Source organism: Erpetoichthys calabaricus, chromosome 14 (assembly GCF_900747795.2).
Source record: "Erpetoichthys calabaricus chromosome 14, fErpCal1.3, whole genome shotgun sequence".
NCBI lineage: Eukaryota > Metazoa > Chordata > Cladistia > Polypteriformes > Polypteridae > Erpetoichthys > Erpetoichthys calabaricus.
Window position 1 is genome coordinate 82,267,396 of NC_041407.2, and position 18,313 is coordinate 82,285,708.

The 18,313-nt window shown below is 41.0% G+C and overlaps 1 protein-coding gene across 8 annotated transcripts in view; it reads right to left on the reverse strand.

The window, feature by feature from the left end:
- Positions 1 to 18,313, reverse strand: part of ahdc1 (AT hook, DNA binding motif, containing 1) — a 356,054-nt gene that overhangs the window by 35,647 nt on the left and 302,094 nt on the right. For 6 of the 8 annotated variants that reach the window (XR_007933474.1, XR_007933480.1, XR_007933477.1 and 3 more), the window contains 2 exons: positions 11,675 to 11,712; positions 1,146 to 6,094 (listed from right to left, as the gene is read on the reverse strand). Coding sequence is in view for 1 of the 8 variants with exons in the window: in XM_051919012.1 (XP_051774972.1) it covers positions 1,203 to 6,094; positions 11,675 to 11,712 (4,930 nt within the window). In the remaining 7 variants the exon portion in view is untranslated. Of the gene's footprint in view, positions 1 to 371; positions 6,095 to 11,674; positions 11,713 to 16,374; positions 16,513 to 18,313 lie in introns of those variants that run through there. The other 2 variants (XR_007933479.1, XM_051919012.1) reach the window with 2 other exon arrangements.

Sequence of the window (18,313 nt, forward strand, 5' to 3'; positions counted from 1 at the left end):
TTGTTGGCGATTGGTTGGTTGCTTTACAGAGACCACCACAAGTTTTCAACAGGTGACGTCACTGTGATACAAATGTCAGCGTTGTGTACACCCTGGTTGTCTAAGATGGTGAATTCACTCAAACTATTTAATGTTATTAATTTTTTTTCTTCACTTTATGGAAATTCTGACTAACGATCCTTACTTTGTTTATTGATTTCAATTTAGGTTTTGAGTTCTGGTTTACTGATCTCCTGAATTTACGACCTTCCACTCGTGATTCCTTATTTTTAATATTATTGCCTCTTTTACCTTTGCAGGCCGCACTTGGAATCAGTAAAAAGCTTTCACAGTCCAAATACGAACAATAAAATGAAGCTCCGCGAGCTCCGTAAAACTTCACTGAAAGATTTTATTGCATAAGTTCAATACAAGATCAACAACTAAACTTTACTTGAAGGGCCGTTTAATAGTATTACTTTGTGGGTGGCATACAAAAGCACAGATAAACACAGATTTACTTTAGCCATTGACAAAAAGCTATGAAACTACTGAAAATGAAGAAAATAAATAAACACAGAAAACAAGGCACTGCAGGAAATCAGCCAGCAGTTTTCAAAATTTACACAAAAACATATTTTCCATCCATTTAAATGAAATTGAGAAATGACTGTTTACGTTAAACACGTCACGTTGTTCTTATGATAACTGGGAGCAGCCAATTTCTAGAGCAGGCTTCATCAGTGACAAAACTGGGTCCATGTTTGACTAGTACAGCCTGCTGATCATTGCACCAGAGACTGGCACCGTGTTGCATGTTTGTCATACACACACATAAGAATAGAATTTCACTGTACTCTGTACATGTGACAATAAACTTGAACTTGAATAGTGGCCTGTCCAATGGTAAAATACAAAATAACAAATGAAAGCAAAAATGAGTATTAAAAATTTTTGGATGGGAGATGTAACCAAATTTTTGGAAAACTTGTTTTTTTTTTTTTTTAATTCAAAAGCCAAACTTAAAATAGCAAAAGGCAGAAAATGAAGAAATGGGTGTATGGCATCAAGAAGGACACACATGAGTGAATATTACAAAAATAGAAGTCTTTTAACATGTCGCTTTGTTCCATTTCATTGTGTGAGCTGTTGAAAGTGTTGCCTACCTATAAACAGACCCTTGATCTTCCCAGTAGCGTTGCTTACCCTCCCTGCCCCAGACCCTATAGGCTGGTCACTGTGAAAGTGTCCTCGGCGTGCTGGTCGAGCAGTTGGCTCAAGACGCCACCATGATGAGAGGAGAGGCTTAGGCCAGCCTGCCCATGTGTCTGAAGACTGGGATAACGGAGGTGGTAGGTTTCCAAAGAAACCTGGAGGCCAGGGTCATTTAGTCCAGAAGGAGGCGAGTTCATTTCAACTGCAGCCGACGATGAAGCGACCAGCGGATTAGGACCAACTGAAAGAGGGGGATAGGAGGATGTGGGTCTGAGTGGTCCTCCCCTAGGCATCTCTTGGGTGTCCTTCTCAGTCCTGCCCAGAGAGATGGAATTAAGTAGATGCGGACTAGTTCCCATGATGTTGTTCCTCTCCAAAAATTCATCTCTCTTCTCATAGTGGTGAGGACTCCCCGTTAATGAGCTGCTTTGTTGATACCAATATGCAGAGCTGCTGTAGGGAGGAGAATCATACTGAGATCCGGGCATATCTTTGCCGACTCTATGGGGACTCTGGGCAGCACAGGAGAGAAGTCTCCTGGCATCACAGGGCATGAGGCTGTTGCTGTCTTTGTACGCTAATGTCGGAGAACAGTTGGGTGAGAAGGCTTTGGAATGGCCCCCATAAGGATGAGGGGGCTTGGAAGGGGGTGACTGGAAGGATTTAGACTCAAGCTGTAATCCAACAACTGGTGACAAAGAGGCTGTTTCATTATGGAAAATCTGGGTAAACTTCTCCTCTGAGGATGGTGTGGAAGGGTTAACCGAGTAAGGGCTCGAGTATCCACACTGCTCTCTTTCACTCAGTCCTAGGTTTTGTGATTGTGATGAAAGTGGGGACATACTACTACTATCACCGCTGTAATAGTCCATTCCTAGGTCTGGGCTGTCCTGAAACAGAGGCATTGCAGATGGTTGGTTGGGCTGTTTATGAGCCTTGGGTTTTGCCAGAGTGGTGCGTTCTCGTCTGCAGGAGGAGAATCCGCCGCGGGATCCTCTTGGGTGTCTACCTCCCATGGAGCCCCTTTTTGGACCTGGAATTGGTGAAGAGGAGCTTGAAGGAGAAGGGACAGGAGGGAAACCAAGGTGACAAGCTTCTGCTTGAGTTTCGGCCTTTTTCCGCCTACCCCGGCCAGGTTTGGTACCTCCTTGGAACAAGACACTCTGATTCCAGTTGTACGACGGAGCTGAGGAGGTCTCATTCCAATCCATCATCAGTTTTTCCAAACTGGAGAGGCTGGATTGGCTTTCCGCAGAAGCAGGTGGGGGTGGGGGTGGGTCATGCTGCTTGTAAGAACTTCCTGTTGACGCAACTGGTGCTTGCTGCCCGAAGTGAGAGCTATCAGATGAGGACTCTGAGAAGGTTTCTGAGAAGGAACGCTGCTTCACTTTTTGAGGGGTGTAATTGGAAATGTCCAAGATATCTTTAGGTTCATTATAGGTGCCATAGTCAAAGGAACCAGGAAAATGTGGCCTGAAAGAATCGGTATTCCAGACTCCGCCACTCCCTGGATAGCTGGGTCGGTAGCCCCACTGGGCAGTTGAGGAATACTGCCGACAGCTTTCCGGGGAAGAGGGAAAGGACTCATTGGTGTTTTTTGTGTGCATAAAATTCCCAGGAGATGCAGTTCTACCGTGATTTTCCCCTTGCAATGAGGGCGTATGCGCAATGCCTTGAAAGTGACCACTACTATATATGCATTTACCTAATGGATTTGTGCCTTGGAGGCCTGCAAAGCATGTGCTTGAACTGCTTCCTGGAGACACCTGCAGTGGTTTGCTGCTGCCAGTACCATAAGGGAAACTACAGTCTGGGTTACGCTGTCCTTCAAACTGTTTCATTGTTGGTAAAGAGGCATTAGAAGTACTACTCATTGACTGTGATCCAGACCCAAAGCCAGGATAGTGGGAAAAACTTCCAGCTGGGTGTGGTGAACTTGGAGACCTGGACAGAGACAGTGGGGGGACCATTTTTTGGAAGGATGTAGGAGAAGTCTGAGAAAGGCTATATGTTCCAGTTGTGGTTCCAGTCCCAGTTCCGGTTCCACCCTGGGGATACGCAGATCTGGAGAGATTTGATGCCTGAGAGACAGACTCAGAACTGTTTGGGCTTGCTTTGGGACACCGCTTTTGGTAAACAGGAGACCACCGTTGGCACTGAGCTGCATTGGCTGTTTCGAAACAACCAGGAAGTTTATGAGATTCGGCTCTTGATGACTGTGAAGACATGGAGAAATCTATTAGGTCAGAAGAGTCATCAGAATCAAGGAGTGAACGAAAATACCCAGTAAACAACCCTTGGGATTCTTGGTTCCCCTGGGTCTGACTGGAGTAGAAGCCCCCTTTGGCAGCATCACAGGCTACAAAACTGCGAGAAGATGTCAGGTTTTGGTATCCATAACTCTTTTCTGCTTGGTTCTGTCTTCCTTCTGATTTTGTGGGCCAGCTGCTACCCTTGCTCCAGTCAGAATCTTGATTCATACCTTGCTGCGCTCCCTTTAGAATGCCATTCTTTCGGGGGCGTCTCTTCCTAATCACTTTCTCGGCCGATGGTGCAGTGTAAGAGTGTACTGACGCTGCTCTGCCACGCTTCCGTGGAAAATGTGAGTCTGATGGCGGGGATTTTCTTTTCTTTCCAATTGTCTCAAAGAAGTCACTGAATGATCGTTTGAAAGATTCATTTGCATTCGCCAGTCCTCCTCTTCCACCCATGCACCCTGCCCTTCCACCTCTCCGGCGGAATCCTTGCAGTCGCTGAATAAGGATTGCGATATTTGGAGTATCAGGGGACTGCAGAGTGTTTTTAGGTTCAGTGGGAGTCCAGCATCGAGGAGGCGAACAACGGCCAGTGGTAGGGGGCTGACGATTGAGGAAGGCTAACTTAGAAAGAACGTCACCGTAATCTGTTTTTGCATCATTGGTGTCTGCCACATAGGAGGGCTGTGGAGAAGCCAATTTCACTCTTCTGCGCCGGCGTGGCTTTTTCACCTCATTGGCCTTTATTAATCTGGGGTCAGGTTGACCTGGAGGTACTTGTTTTGGTGGCCTTCCCCGCCTTCTTTTCAAGATGACGGGCAGCTCCCCTGGCGGAAACATGACCATCACATTCTTGCCATTATTTTTCATCTTCAGTAATGCAGCTGGCTCTCGAGGTGGTCCTTTATTGGCCTCTTTTCCCTCTATCCCTGTCATTGTGTCCAACACCGCTGGGTTCTCCACTGATGAGATTTTGTAGCTCTTGCTTCTCCGGCCCATATTTACAGGAATTCGTGCCACTTTGACAACGATCTTACGAACACCGACACACCTTCCTCTCTTCTTGCCTCGTGTCATGTCTGTTTCCTCCAATGGTTCTGCCTCAAGCTCGATGAGACTCTCAATGGGAACCTCGCTGCCCTCTTGTTCGGTGTCATAGCTCTTCAGTTCTATTATGCCATCCTGATCATTACTCCCTTGCCTGAAGTCTCCTTGTGCCTTCTCACAATCATCATCCAGTAATTGTAGAGGTTCCTCTATTATCTGCAAAGGTACATCAACTGATGGGGCAGGCATTCTGTTCTTCCTTTCTTTAGTGCATCCTGCCAAAGATCGTCTCAATCGGGATGATTTCCTAAGATGGCATTGTATCCTTGGCCTGTGCAAACTCCGTAATGAATATTTTCTTTCTGTTTCTGGGGTCTGCGTCATTGATGAATTGTCCTTCTCACTTATCTGCTGCTGCAGCTGACTAACCAAAGTGTTTTCTTTCACTTCAGGTGTGCTTGCATGCACTATGGTAGCATTAACATTTGTCATTGGCATGCTAGTGGGGATTATATCAATAGGTTGGCATTCTAATATAATGGGGTTTGCAGTCATTGGGGAATGAACTGGAATTTCTTCCATTGGTTCTACAGGCTCAAGAGGAGCAATAATTTCCTGGGGCATTGTGAGAGGCTGCTCCTCTGTCACATCGAGGGTTACGATTTCCTCTTGTGAGACCAGTAAAGCTGGTGCAACTTCAGGCTGAGTCTCTAGCTCCTCTTTTTGTGAAGCCTGCTGTATAGGGTCTGGCATCAAATCTTGCTGTTGCACCTCTGGCTGTGGGGTCATATGTTGCAGTTCCCGTTGCTGGGCAATATGTCGCCGTCGACCCCTGGGTCCAATCCTTGGCTTCTTAAGGATTTTCTCTTCTGGACTACGAATGCCATTGGCAAGTGAGGGTGAGGAGAAGAAATTATAGTGCATGGAAGACATCTCAGAAGGCATCTCCATTTTGTCACCTTGCTGATTATCTTCACAGCAACCTTCCTCTCCAAGGTCAGTACAATCTAGTTTTACCCCACTGGACTGCAGATCTTCAGAGAGACGACCCTTATCCTTTGTGATGTCAATAAGCTGGACCACTGGGCACAGATTGATACGACCATTGCCACATTTTCTCTGCAATAATGACAGGATGTTGTCAATATTACCCCTGTCAGGAGACAGAAGCATTGAGCTGGATAAGTTTTTTAAGGTCTGTTCATTGTCCTCAGTCCCTTCCAACAACTCCTCTGCCAGGCCCTGTTGACTTCTGTTGAGTCTGTCCAACAAACTAAGCGAAGCGGCATCCTCTTCCTGGGCACTATCATGCCCAGAGGAGTGTAAAGGCAGGTCAGACCTGTTGCAATGCTGCAGTGGGCTGTAAGGTAATGGATTATTTTCTTTTGCGTCACCATTCTGCCCTTCTGGAGCAAGCAAGTCTTTTTTTTCATTGTCATTCTTCCTCTCTTGACAGCTGAGATCAGGACCCATTGCAGAATCAAGAGAATTACAGTCGTCAGAAGTAAGTGCAAGGCAAGTTAGGGGGCTACAAGTCCTGATCTTTTGTTTCATGTCCTTCTTCATAGCTTGAGAGTCAAGGAAGGTGATGCAGGGAGCTGTTAAAAAAGTAAGTAAAGATACAATTTAATCATTGAGATTTTAGAACTGTGCAGAATATGATTAACACTGAAGCAGTAAAAAAATACAAACAGTACAGTGATACATGCCCAGCAGCCCTTGATTATACACTGCAGAACCTCTTGTGGATACATAGCCAGTAGCTAAACAGTGTCCTCAAATGCTGTCTTCGTTCTATGAACAGTTCAGTTCTAACTGAAGTTACTTCTCATTCAAGAACACTGATGACCCAATGTATTTCTTAGGACAAACAGGTGGTCTCTTAGAACAACTGATCTAGTGAGTGGTAGATACATTCTGCAGTCACTCTTTAATGAGTTAGCAGAGCACAGTCCGGGATATGTAGCAGACTCAATACACACTAACCATTATTATTGTCCAGTCACATTACAGTTAGGATTTATGCTACATCTTGCCCTGATTTTATGGTTTTTTTTTTGTGATTTTTGTTTTTTAAAACTCCCTTGTTACTGGTCTGTTTCCATTTTATTGTAGTGTTTGTAACTTTACCCTATTTCCTTGTGCTCAGCTATGTCTTGTATCTTTTGCAGTGAAAACTGACTGGCAGTTAAAGCTCTCAGATGCTGTGGTCAGTTGGGCTGCAGTTACTTGAGATTCTCATATAAGACACCTGCTCCATGTAACTATGTTCTCCAGCTTCCACTTATGTCATATTTTGTGGATATTTCTTTATTTTGGATTTTAACTTTCTGGTTATTGACTTTTTGGCTTTATTTTTATGATTTTTAAACCTTAGATTGTGGATTTTACTCTGTGAAACTCTGTGCATTTTAAATTTTGATTTTTAATTATTTTGCATTTTGAAATTGTTTCATTATTTATTAACTTACATTAGAGATTTAATAAATAAATAAACTAAATAAAGATTAGAGTTGGCAAGGCGCTTTGACAGTTTTGGACTTTCCCATTTTGGTTCTGACCCTGGATTCTGGGCTGAAACAGGACCAAAACCATAACATGAAATACAAGTTAATTCAGTAAATTCTTGTCCCAGATTATTTTTCGCTCTGTTTGTTTAAAGCCTCTCAATAAGGTCTTTTCTTTGTTTTAGTCAAAGTTCAAGTGCTTCTTAATGTTCACTGCCTTCTTTTAAAGGACAATCGTTCTGGCGTTACATGTCGCACAGGTGTGGTTCATACTGCTAGGCAGTACACCACATCTATGGCCACAGAACAGCAGTAAAAAACACGGAGAACTATAATAAAACTGGAACTAGAAATTAAAAGGAATAACATATCAGAACAAAACAGAAATGTCAGCAGTTTAATATTAATGCTTTAGTAACAAGGAGTTAATGGTAATAATGATGAAAAGTAATAATATGAAATAAATAATGGAAATATAAATTAATGGGGTATTGAAAGAAAAGCATGCATTAACCAAGACATGTCCAACTTAAAGTTTACAGCAGTGTGTAGATAAAAATGAAAAAATAATTGATAACTTACTCCATATTTAGAAAAAAAAGAGATTGTCTGAATCACCTGCCTAAAGCCTGGCACATGGGGTCACTCACTTCAGCCTGCTGTTAGCTAATTGCTCAGAGGTAGTTGGGGATGTACGGCTAAAATATTGTGGCCTTAGGCTATTGACCATTTTGGATGATTTAGTCCTCGCCTCTTGATTTGTAATGAGACTCTCAGCATTCACTTCAACTGACAATTGTCCATCTGATTGAAAGTGGGACATACCTGCAATATGTAGAAAGTGTTTACTGTGAAAGGTGTCACATGAATATACCCGGACCCTGGAGCATTCATCTTTAATTAGTCTGTCCACTTATTTCTTGCCTGTGAGCTGTAAGATTTTCAATGCATGATGTAGTCATTGTTTTGCCAGGACTTTTGTTCTGGCTTTATTTTTGTTTATTGTTCTGTTTATTTATTTTCTTTGCCCTTTTAGAATTGTTGTGTTCTTTTAAATGAAAATGTTTTTGTTAATTTCATTCTTTTTGCATTTGTTATTTCATGAATCTTTTGGTATTTTTTGACCTTTTCATATTGTCTTTTAATTGTGTTAATTTGGGTTGTGACTTTTGTTTTACTCTTTATGCTGTGCCTGGGGGAGTAGGGCCTGCAGGCACTGCCAATAAGCAGCTAATGGGGCTTCTACCTGAAGCCTGATTTGAGGGCTTAGCAGGCTCGGGATGACTGTTCAGGCATTGAGGAAGGTTCTCTATGTCATTGGCTCCCTTTTTGCTTCTCATTAATAAGAAATGTATGCTTTTATGATATTGAACTTATCATTTTTTCCATGCTTTTAGCCTTTTGTATTTTAGGCCTTATTGGTATTGTGTGCTTTATGTATTTTTAGGCCTTTTGATATTGAGGTTTTGCAGTTTTATGCCTTTAGGTATGAAAATAATGACACTTCTGTGTTTTGGATTTTTAAATTTTGGCCTTTTTTGCTTTGTCTTATATATAAACGTCTACGCGTGGAAGTGTGTGTGTCTGTCCAACCTGGAAGGTGGAAACGGGGTAAGGGCTCCGCCTCCGAGGAAACAGAAAACTCGCTTAGCTGCTAATAACAGAAGTGAGGCCAGCACATCAGCAAAACGAAACTTCAGAAGAAAGACAAAGTCGCTTAGCCGCTAACATCAGCAAAACAGTATCCCTTTTACTTTTCCTCCCACCGCTAATACACAAGTGAGACGAGCAGGTGTGAAAAACGAATCCTCCTAGGAGACAGATGCCCAGAGTAGTTCATTTCAATTACCTGACATCTCTACATTTCAATTTTTTTTCTTACGATTTCAACAGTTTCTAAGACCACGGGCTTACATAGCTAGTATATTATAACAACTTATTTTCTTGAGTATTATTTTTTTGTTGTATGGCCCTATTTAACACTGCTACCTCGTAGTCAAATGGATGCCATCCAATAGGATCATGCATTAAAAATGGAAGATGGGAGAGGGAAATCTACAAGAAGCAAACTCTTTAAAGTTTGTCCTTGAATTCTGGCCTTTAGTATTTCTTGGATTTCATATTGATTAGCTTTAAATCATTCTTTGGCCTTTGGTATTTTTCGACCTTGTTTTCATTATAACTTTTTGTGTTGTTTGGTCTCATAGTAATCTGTAATTTGACTTTTCTCCTTTAGAGTATTTTGGTGTTTTGTCCTTTTTTTATTGCTTGGACTTTACTTTATTATTGTATTATTGGTAGTTTGCTCTTTGTATATCTTTGCCTTTTCTTCATGTTAGTATTGTTGTGACTTAGCATTTTGTATTGCATGGCCTTTACCTTAATTGTAATTTTTCTTTTTAACCCATTTTGAATGCTATTTAATTAATTGATCTGTATATGGAAACAGTCAATAAACTGATACATTAAGCTATTATCTTATCATTACTGAGGCTCATTGTCCTCCTTTCTGCTCTATAAACCCTAAGTCATGACAGAAAATCATTACTTATTTTTTTTTACTTTGGACTTTATGATGTTATCTTGCCACGATCAGTTGATGGCATGGACGCTTGTGTGTGTGTATGTTGATATTGTCAGGAGTCTGGATGTTTTACTAATTTATTATTATTATTATTATTTTTTTGCTGGCTCATGTCTCGAGCCTTATGCAGTTCTGTTTTTTTTTACCTGAGATATTTTAATTGAATTACTGTATAACTCCATGTTTAGATTTTCATTTTTGGTTTGGGATGTTTTTCCACCGCCATTTGGTTTTCTTTCGACGGTGTCATGTTGATTTCAGTTGTCCGGATGTTCCCAGGAGGGTTGTGTCCTCACAGGTTGTAACAGAACAGAAGGGTCATTCTAGGTTGACTTCCTCATCTGACTACATGGGATTCCAAAACCCTTCATCGCATTTGAATTCTTGATTTCATTTTGATCTCCTTGCTAAGAACTTTGCAATCTTTTTGTTGTTTTTTTTTTTAACTTAAGTTTTGTCTCACGTTTCTGGCTTTGGTATTTGTTATTCTGATCTCATGGTTCTGACCACTGCTTCATCTTTTGACTGCGTCTTTTTCACCAAGTCATCTATGGGCATACTAGATATGCAGTTCCACTAACTGATATCACGTTAACATTGAACGCTCATCTCACCTTAGTTACCTGGTTGATGGCTAAACAGTCTTTAAGTTTTTCTACATAATAAAGTAAATAAATAATTTCAGATCCATCTATTGAGTTCAAATATATTTTTTACTTTTCAAACTTAAGAAGGAAAATATGATAAATCGCTTCCTGGTGTTTGCCTATTTAATGACTATAGACTTTAACATTAGAAAATCATCTCTGCCAAATATGAGAAGAATATAAGCATATTGGAACATTCATATTTATGGACAAATATACGAGTCACTGCAGGGTCCCACACCTATTCATCCATCCATCCATTTTTAAACCTATTTAACCAAACTTAGAGGGGACTCAGAGCCCCAGGAGTGATGGGAAAAGGCAGGGTCTCTTATTGTAGTCTTTATTTTAAGAAGTGTAGTAGTCATAGAAATACTACAATGTAACTTGAAGGGCAAAACAATGGTGCAGTGTGAATGAGCCACCTTGGACAAGAACACATCCACCATACTCAGTAAGAGCTCCAAAGACACACGTGTGAGTTCATCTCTAGTCAGATGTCATGGAGAGCATGCCATGTATTATAGCAAGGCTGAGCATGAGCTGATAGAAAGAAACTTTGTGATTTAATCTAAACATTTCTGGACATATGTATATCATCTATTCACATTTTTAGCATTACAGGGACAACAGAAGCCAGAGCCTAACCTGGCAGCAGCACAGGTCAGAAGCCAGCCGTGAATGGGATAGCGGTCTGTTGCAAGGCATACTCAAGCACACAGTGACACACAGTCACCAATACCAGGTCAATGTAAAGTCATTAATTAACCTAACTGGAGCCTCTAAAGGTAGGAGGAAGGCTGAAACCCCACAGACACATGGGGAGAATGTGTAATCAACTTAAAGGCAGTGACCACGCTGGGATTTGAACCCTATCTCCTGGTGTTGTGAGACAACAGCATAATGCCCTATTCCACCCTAAGAACTGCTTTCCATTCAATATGACAATAAAAATATACAAAATAGCAGCTACTGTGGACAATTATTTTATTACTTTAATAAAATAAAATATATTTTTTCACGCTTTTTTATTTTTGCATCTGTCAAAGTAATGAGTAATAGTAATCCTTTTAAAAACAAAAATTAGAAAGCAGGTTTTCTGATGTAAACAACCTAGCATAATATTCCTAAACCCACTAAATCCAGTTCAGACTTGGATGGGAGTTGAGGGGTGCCAATTCATTAAAGTGCAGACTCACACGCTAGGCCAATTTAGAATAACCAATAATCCTAAACTTCATATTTATGGGGATTTGGGAGGAAGTCCCTTCTGGACAAAGGGAGAACATGCAAATTATACAACACATGGCCCAGGGATTATAACCCAGGACACTGGATCCTTAAATCAGGCAGTGCTCCCCACAATGTCACCTCTTAAACAGCCTAACTGAAGATGAAAACACCTTTAAACATTAAGCAAAGACAATGTATGCTGCTTACCTTCTCCAGAGTCTTTCCTCCCATTGCACTTGATATCCCTGCAAATGAAGCAGAAAGAAAATGCAAGGTCAGAAATCAAAGTTATTTAAAGCATGCCACAAGAGTATTATTTGATTATAAACGTACGAAGGCCAAGCTGCATGTGCAGCCTGTGTGGAGGCCTGGAGATGGTTCATCTTCATTTCAGATGCAAGTCCCTAGTTATTTGGGTGCCCAGCAAACCAGATTTCTTACACTCTTACACTACTATGCCTGTATATTGTATGTGAAAGAACAGTAAAATGAAAACATTTAATGGATTTAAATGAAATATGTTAACAAACATGATGAATATCAAGGCATGGTGACGCAGCGAGTAGCACTGTTGCCTGCTCAGTGTGCTATATGCATGCTCTCCCTGTGTTCATATGAACTTCTTTTTGTGAGTCTAGTTTGCTCCCATAATTTAAAGACAGATTGTCAAGTTGATTGCCAGCTCCAAATCTGCCCAGCACAAGTAACTGTAATAGACTGATATTCCATCAAGGGTTGGACCCTGTTTTGTGTCTGAGGTTGTTAAGGAGACATCTCACCCCATAATCCTGTACAGGAGACACCACATTTAGGGGCATGGAGAAAAGTGAAGTCTTTCTGTGGCGCATAAGCAAGAAAAATAAGGAAGTTCTTACATGTTTCTCTTGGTGTCCCAATGTATTTCTGGGTAGAACTGTTTAATGTACCAATTCTAAATGTAGTACTAGATATCACACTCCAGGTAATAAAAGGCTACTGTCTTTGCATTGTGTCAGGCTAGTTAAGGACCTTGGCCGTACTGCCTTTGGCAGGCAGCCCTCACTGAATGAGACTCTCTCATTAATAAGCTCACTATTTCATACTGACCTTGGCTTTAAAATGCTGCTAAAACTTGGAATTGTTTCTAAGCCTCTGATTTTTAGGCATTTTAATTTGCTTTCCATTTAACTCTCCCTGCCTTCACTCTAGTCTTGACCTTTGGCTCCATTCTGCAGAGCACTCATGCTATGACTCCCACGTCTCCATTCTTCCTTAAGCTGATACTCTCCCATTCTGGATCATTCTCAGATAAACCCATAGGTACCAATGGTTACCAGTTTGTTAGTCTTAACTGAAGGTGAAGGGCAAATGTTACTATGCACAGTTAAATGGACAACAGGAGATTCTCTTAAAAAAAACATGTTGAAGCTGAGTGTAACTATTTTGGTTATTTCATCCACCTGTTTTTAGAGTCTGATTAATCCATTAATGGTTCACTGGCATCCAGTTAAAATAAAATGGTATGATATACAGGGTGGCACAGTTATTTACTGGCACTGCTGCCCTATTACTACACAGACGTGTATTTAGTTTTCATGCTGGTAACTACCTCCTTTATACCTATGGCAATACATATTTATAATGCCTCACAGTGACGTCTTCATTGTCGTCAGCCAAGTCAGAGGTTTCTTCTTCTTCGTCATTCTTGTGTGTATTTAAGGGGGTCGTTGTTTGTTATATTTCTATATATTTTGAGCTAATTTTCCCCTTAGAACACATAAAGTACTATCTGTCTATCTATCTATTTATCTATAGGTGGAATCCCGCTATAACAAAACTCACCATAAAAATATTTTATTATAATGGAAATTTCATTATAACGCATATGGGGATAATATTTATAAAATTTTGACCAGGTCCAGCCAGCAATTCACCATTCTCTAACAGCAGCAGAGCAAGGACACCTCCGTAGCTGCTCTGCTGCATCTGGTAAACAGTAAACCACGGGCAAAGCAATTGTTTGTCTTCTGCAGGAACAGGGTTACCTCGTACTGTGCTTGTCGCACAATGTTTAACATTCAACAACGGGCTATGATCTGCTCTTCCTCACACTCTCCTGATCTGTCTTCTCCAGACCACGTCTGCCACAGTGGTGATTCCAAGCCACTGGTGTTCTCCTAATCTGAAGATGGGAGCTAAATCAGGAACATTACTTGTGCCGCGGCTTCCAACAGCTCCTATTCTGAATGAAGTCTTGAGGCTGTACCTGCCTTCTCTATATCGTAATAAAGTACCTGTATTTTTCTTGTAAACCTGAACTTATCTTCCTGTCTCTTGTGCAACTCTGTGACCCAAGCTTGACAATACCAGTTTAAAAAAAACAGCGCTCCTTAAACTGTAAAAAAATATTTGATTTGAAAATAAGATGTTAGATTTTTTTTTTTAAATAGAAATAAAGAATGAAAACGAGACATTAGATGTATTTTTTTAGAAATACAAGTATGTGGACACTTGGTAAAGCACTGATTCAGAATTGAGCTGTGTGTATGATGTCGCGCTTACACGCTTGCTGAGACTGCCTGACACTGGAAATTTTGCAACAGACTGTCTCTTTCTTTGAGACAACCTGTTGTAGGGTTCCCAAGACTTGGTGTGGAAAGTGGGTTATAGAGAGCAACTGTACCAAGATACAAAGTGAGGCCCAAATCTGACAGACCACACATCCATACCTATGGCACTGGATGCATTTAGAAAGGCTAGTCAACTCCATAAGCACATCTTTTGAGTCTGGGGGGCGTAGCCAAAACAAACATGGAGAAAATATTAACCCTTAATCCATCTACTTGCCTTATAGTAAACCTATCTCTCTATTATAAAAAAAAAAATCTTGGGACAAGACAAGACTTTTTTTCCAGCCACGAGACGTGATCTTTTCAGGAGAGACAGAGAGACATTTTCACATCCCGCGAGACGGTCAAGTCACGTCATACTTACAACCTTTGGAAGCAAGTCCTGTGAGACGGTGACTTTTGCAAGTCCAGCCCTACTTACGACCATTTTCAAACAAGACCACAGTCATCTAACCTCTCAGTTGTTGGAATGCTTTTGGCAGACACACCTCCTGTACTCTCAGCTCATAAAAATTGTATACGTTCTAGAGGACACGTCAACGACTAAACGAAGAACAAAGAGCAGTGCGTCGAAAAGAGACCCAAAAGCGTTGGAGTGAAAAGAATGCAAAAAAAAAAAAGCCTGGGGCCGGAGAACATCGTAAAGAATTCAAAAACGGCGCGATACACATGCAGAGCAGGTTAGAGATAATGGAACTAGGAAAATTCGAAAGTCTCAAAAAAAATGATAGTAAATATCGCATTAGCCCAAACAAACGGAAAATATTACTCGGTGAAATAACAGAACAGCAAAAAGAGATCGAATAGTGTTTGAGGATGTCTGGGGGAGAAGAGAGACAAAGCAGTGAGACAAAAGGACAGGTGCTGTACAGGCTTTTAAATGTTTGAAGCACAGCACAAGATGCAGATCAAGCAGCACGGCAGCAGCAGCAAGCCAGCAGCTGATCGAGCAAAGAGGAGGTAAAAAAATAAATGTATTTGTTTCCCATTGCATCACCGTTTAAGAGGGGTTTCGGAGGAGTGAGCGCGTCTCCTTGGGGTGTTATCAGCACCCCTCTTTACAACGGCATGTAACACAGGTGGGTATGGGGGTTGGTGAGCGAAGCGAGCAGCGGGTGCAGCCCCCTAGTTTATTCAAATTTTCAGGACTCAGGTGCTCAATCCTACCCCATTGATCTTGATCAAAAAGCAAGACCCAACCCTGAACATCTTAAAACACACACCACATCTTATTACACTCGGCCATGTTAAGAGAGATTCATTTACTTTACATACACGCCCTTTGGATAGGAGATGAAACTCACAGTCATAAGTGAACAGCATTATCCATCCAACTGTCTATGTACTGATACATCTTAATCCATTTTTAGGGTTTCAGATGAGGCCCAATCCTATTCTGCCATCTTTGGCAATAATGCAGGACTCAAACCTTAACAGGACAAGATTCTATTGAAGAATTCATCCACACCTATATACTGAGCATTAGGTCACGCTGGAAAGGCTATTTAACCTAACATACACATGTTTTGGGCGTGTGAGGAAACTCAGACCGACATGGGGAGATCACTGTCCATTTACTGATCCGCCTTAATTCAGATTTTTAAGGTCTTAAGTGTGGCCTGATCATATGGAGGCAGCCTCAGGCACTAGTCAGGAACAAAACCTGGAAGTGGTGCCAGTAGTGAAGAAATAGAAATCAAAAGTGTCTGTCCATAAGCCCATATTTACTAATATTTAAATAGTAGAATAGGTGGCAGATTGCAAATGAATAAGGCCAAAGACTGTAGTAGCACATACAGTAAAAATGAAAGTTAATCCTAAATGATATACTATTTTGTAATAATTCAGTATTGTTCTAGAACACCTCTGTGAAAGCTGCAATATAGAATTATACCACTAGAGGTCACTAACGTGTTCTTGAGATGAAAATAAGCTCCTATCTAGTCCTCTTGCACCTTTTCCCACCCAGCCTCATTTTTATCTTGGAAGAAGTAGCATTCAGAATTAACTAGAAAAGTGCCTCTGTCCCTTTGTAGCCTGCCACAAAATGATTCAGGGGACATGACCTCCGAAGGCAATGACTCATATAACACCTGCCTGCCAATGGCAAGTTAAGCCACTGACAGCATGCTGGCACACGCTGGGCAGCTTGAAGCAGATTGTGAACCTGTCAATTGTCATACTTTCTGAGGTGCGCCTGCCAATCTCATAATTACCTTGTCATAACCTCTCAAATAAGTTGCGTCATTGATTACCAAAAAAAAAAAACAAACAAAAAAAGAAATGTGTCACACTCACAATTACTCTTTGCTTTTCTTTAATTTCTGCCACCATCTTGCATTAAATCTATGGCTATGCCTGCTTCACACTAGAACCGTGCAGCTGCAAATCAAATGGCTCTTTGGAAACGGACCCATGCTGAGTGTGTTTTCCTGAAGATGCGAGCCAGAAGCTAAATCGCTGCAGAGACCAGGTAGACGAGGGGGAAAAAAAACGCAGAAGAGCACATTTATTTCTTGTTGTTCCTCTATTATTGGTTTGTGCTCAATTTGTAATCAATATTTTCCCTTTGTACACAATAAGCTGTGCTGGCTGTTGTCAGACAGTGGCAAACGGCACCTTGGTGAAGTCGATAGAATAAAATACGTCAAATAAATATCACCCATTGAAGCCCCCTATAGCAAACCTCCATCATCTACCAACTGCATATCTGTACCCGCTGAAGCAAACACCACACTGAGGTTTACAACATTTCTTTACAGTGACAGAGTGAAATTAAAGACATGGCTGGGTACGAGACCCAGATTCAGGAACCTTCAAGTTAGCGGCGCTGCCAAATTCAGGGTGTCCAACTCAGCTCCCCGATGACTGCAATTTTTGCTAATGTTTAATTACAAAATAACTTTTAATCAGAAGCTGATGAAATTCTTTTGTGATTAGGACTCTCTTGTGATGTGAGATTTTGCATATAAGTTTATAAATATTTTGAATGTCTTTATTTGTAACTTAGGCAAAGCAATGTAATATTAGTGTTACATAAGTGAGAAGCATTCATGTTTACCCCCCCCCCCCCTTTTAGGAAATAGTGTCTTTGAATTTTATGACACAGTTGGGGGATGTGCCTCAGACAAGTTTGGCTAATATTTCTCTGAAGTCTCTCAACTCCCACACAAAGCCAGGCTGCCTAACTGCCAAGTTTTACCTTAACATATGGTTCTGGGGGATGGCAGGTGTTAAGATGTTCTTTGCCCCATTGGTCTGAAGCATGGCTGTTTGAAATTGGCTTGTATCAAAAGCCTTTAAGTACCATGACACCCTATTGGCTGAAGGGGTTGGACAGAAAACCCATAAACTTGCTTGCTTTATCTCAACCCCCCTTAAAAAACTGATGAAGGGGCAGCTCATGCACACCATGAACTGAAAAGGGCAACACAATGAAGAGCACAGCTTGGCAGCCATATTGAGACTGGCATGCGGCCTGTTCTGAAGAAAGCTGACCACCAGTGATGCCTTAACTAAAGACATTTTAAGTAAATAACAAGTCTGTGTGCCGCCTGAAACTACACATCACCAGTGGCGCAATGGTAGTGCTTCTGCTTTGCAGTAAGAAGATTGTGGGTTCGCTTCCTGGTTCCTCCCTGTGTGGATAGCGCTTTGAGTACTGAGAAAAGCACTATATAAATGTAATGAATTATTATTATTATTATTATTTAATCAGGTTGTATGGTCGCCAATATTCAAATGTAATTTGCATATTGTTATTATTTATGAATATTATCAATAATTCATTGTTTAAATTGTAACTTAACTCTTGCTTGTCTTTTACTACACCTAATTGCATGAGATTATAGATGTAGGAGGAAACGTGGGGAGAAGTTATATACTATAATACCTTATAAACAGTGGTAAGTCTGGGAGATTTGAGGCATTCTGACAAAGACTACATATTAATAATACAAAAGGGGAATGTAGAGCAATATATTACTCTACCAAGACAAAACAGACTCCTTTGTCTCATGTTCAACAATGAATAGTTCAAAACACAGATGCCAAATTGACCCTTGCACCCAGCTTGAACTATCTGCTGGGTTTAATTTCTTGTCATTGACCTGCTTGCTTAGTTTGGCTCCTCTTTTTCCCAACTGATACTTTATCAGATGTGTCTATCTGCTGTCACAGTTAGCCCATCCTGCTCATCAGAAATGAGGGGAAAACAAAATATAGCGTTAAAGGGAGG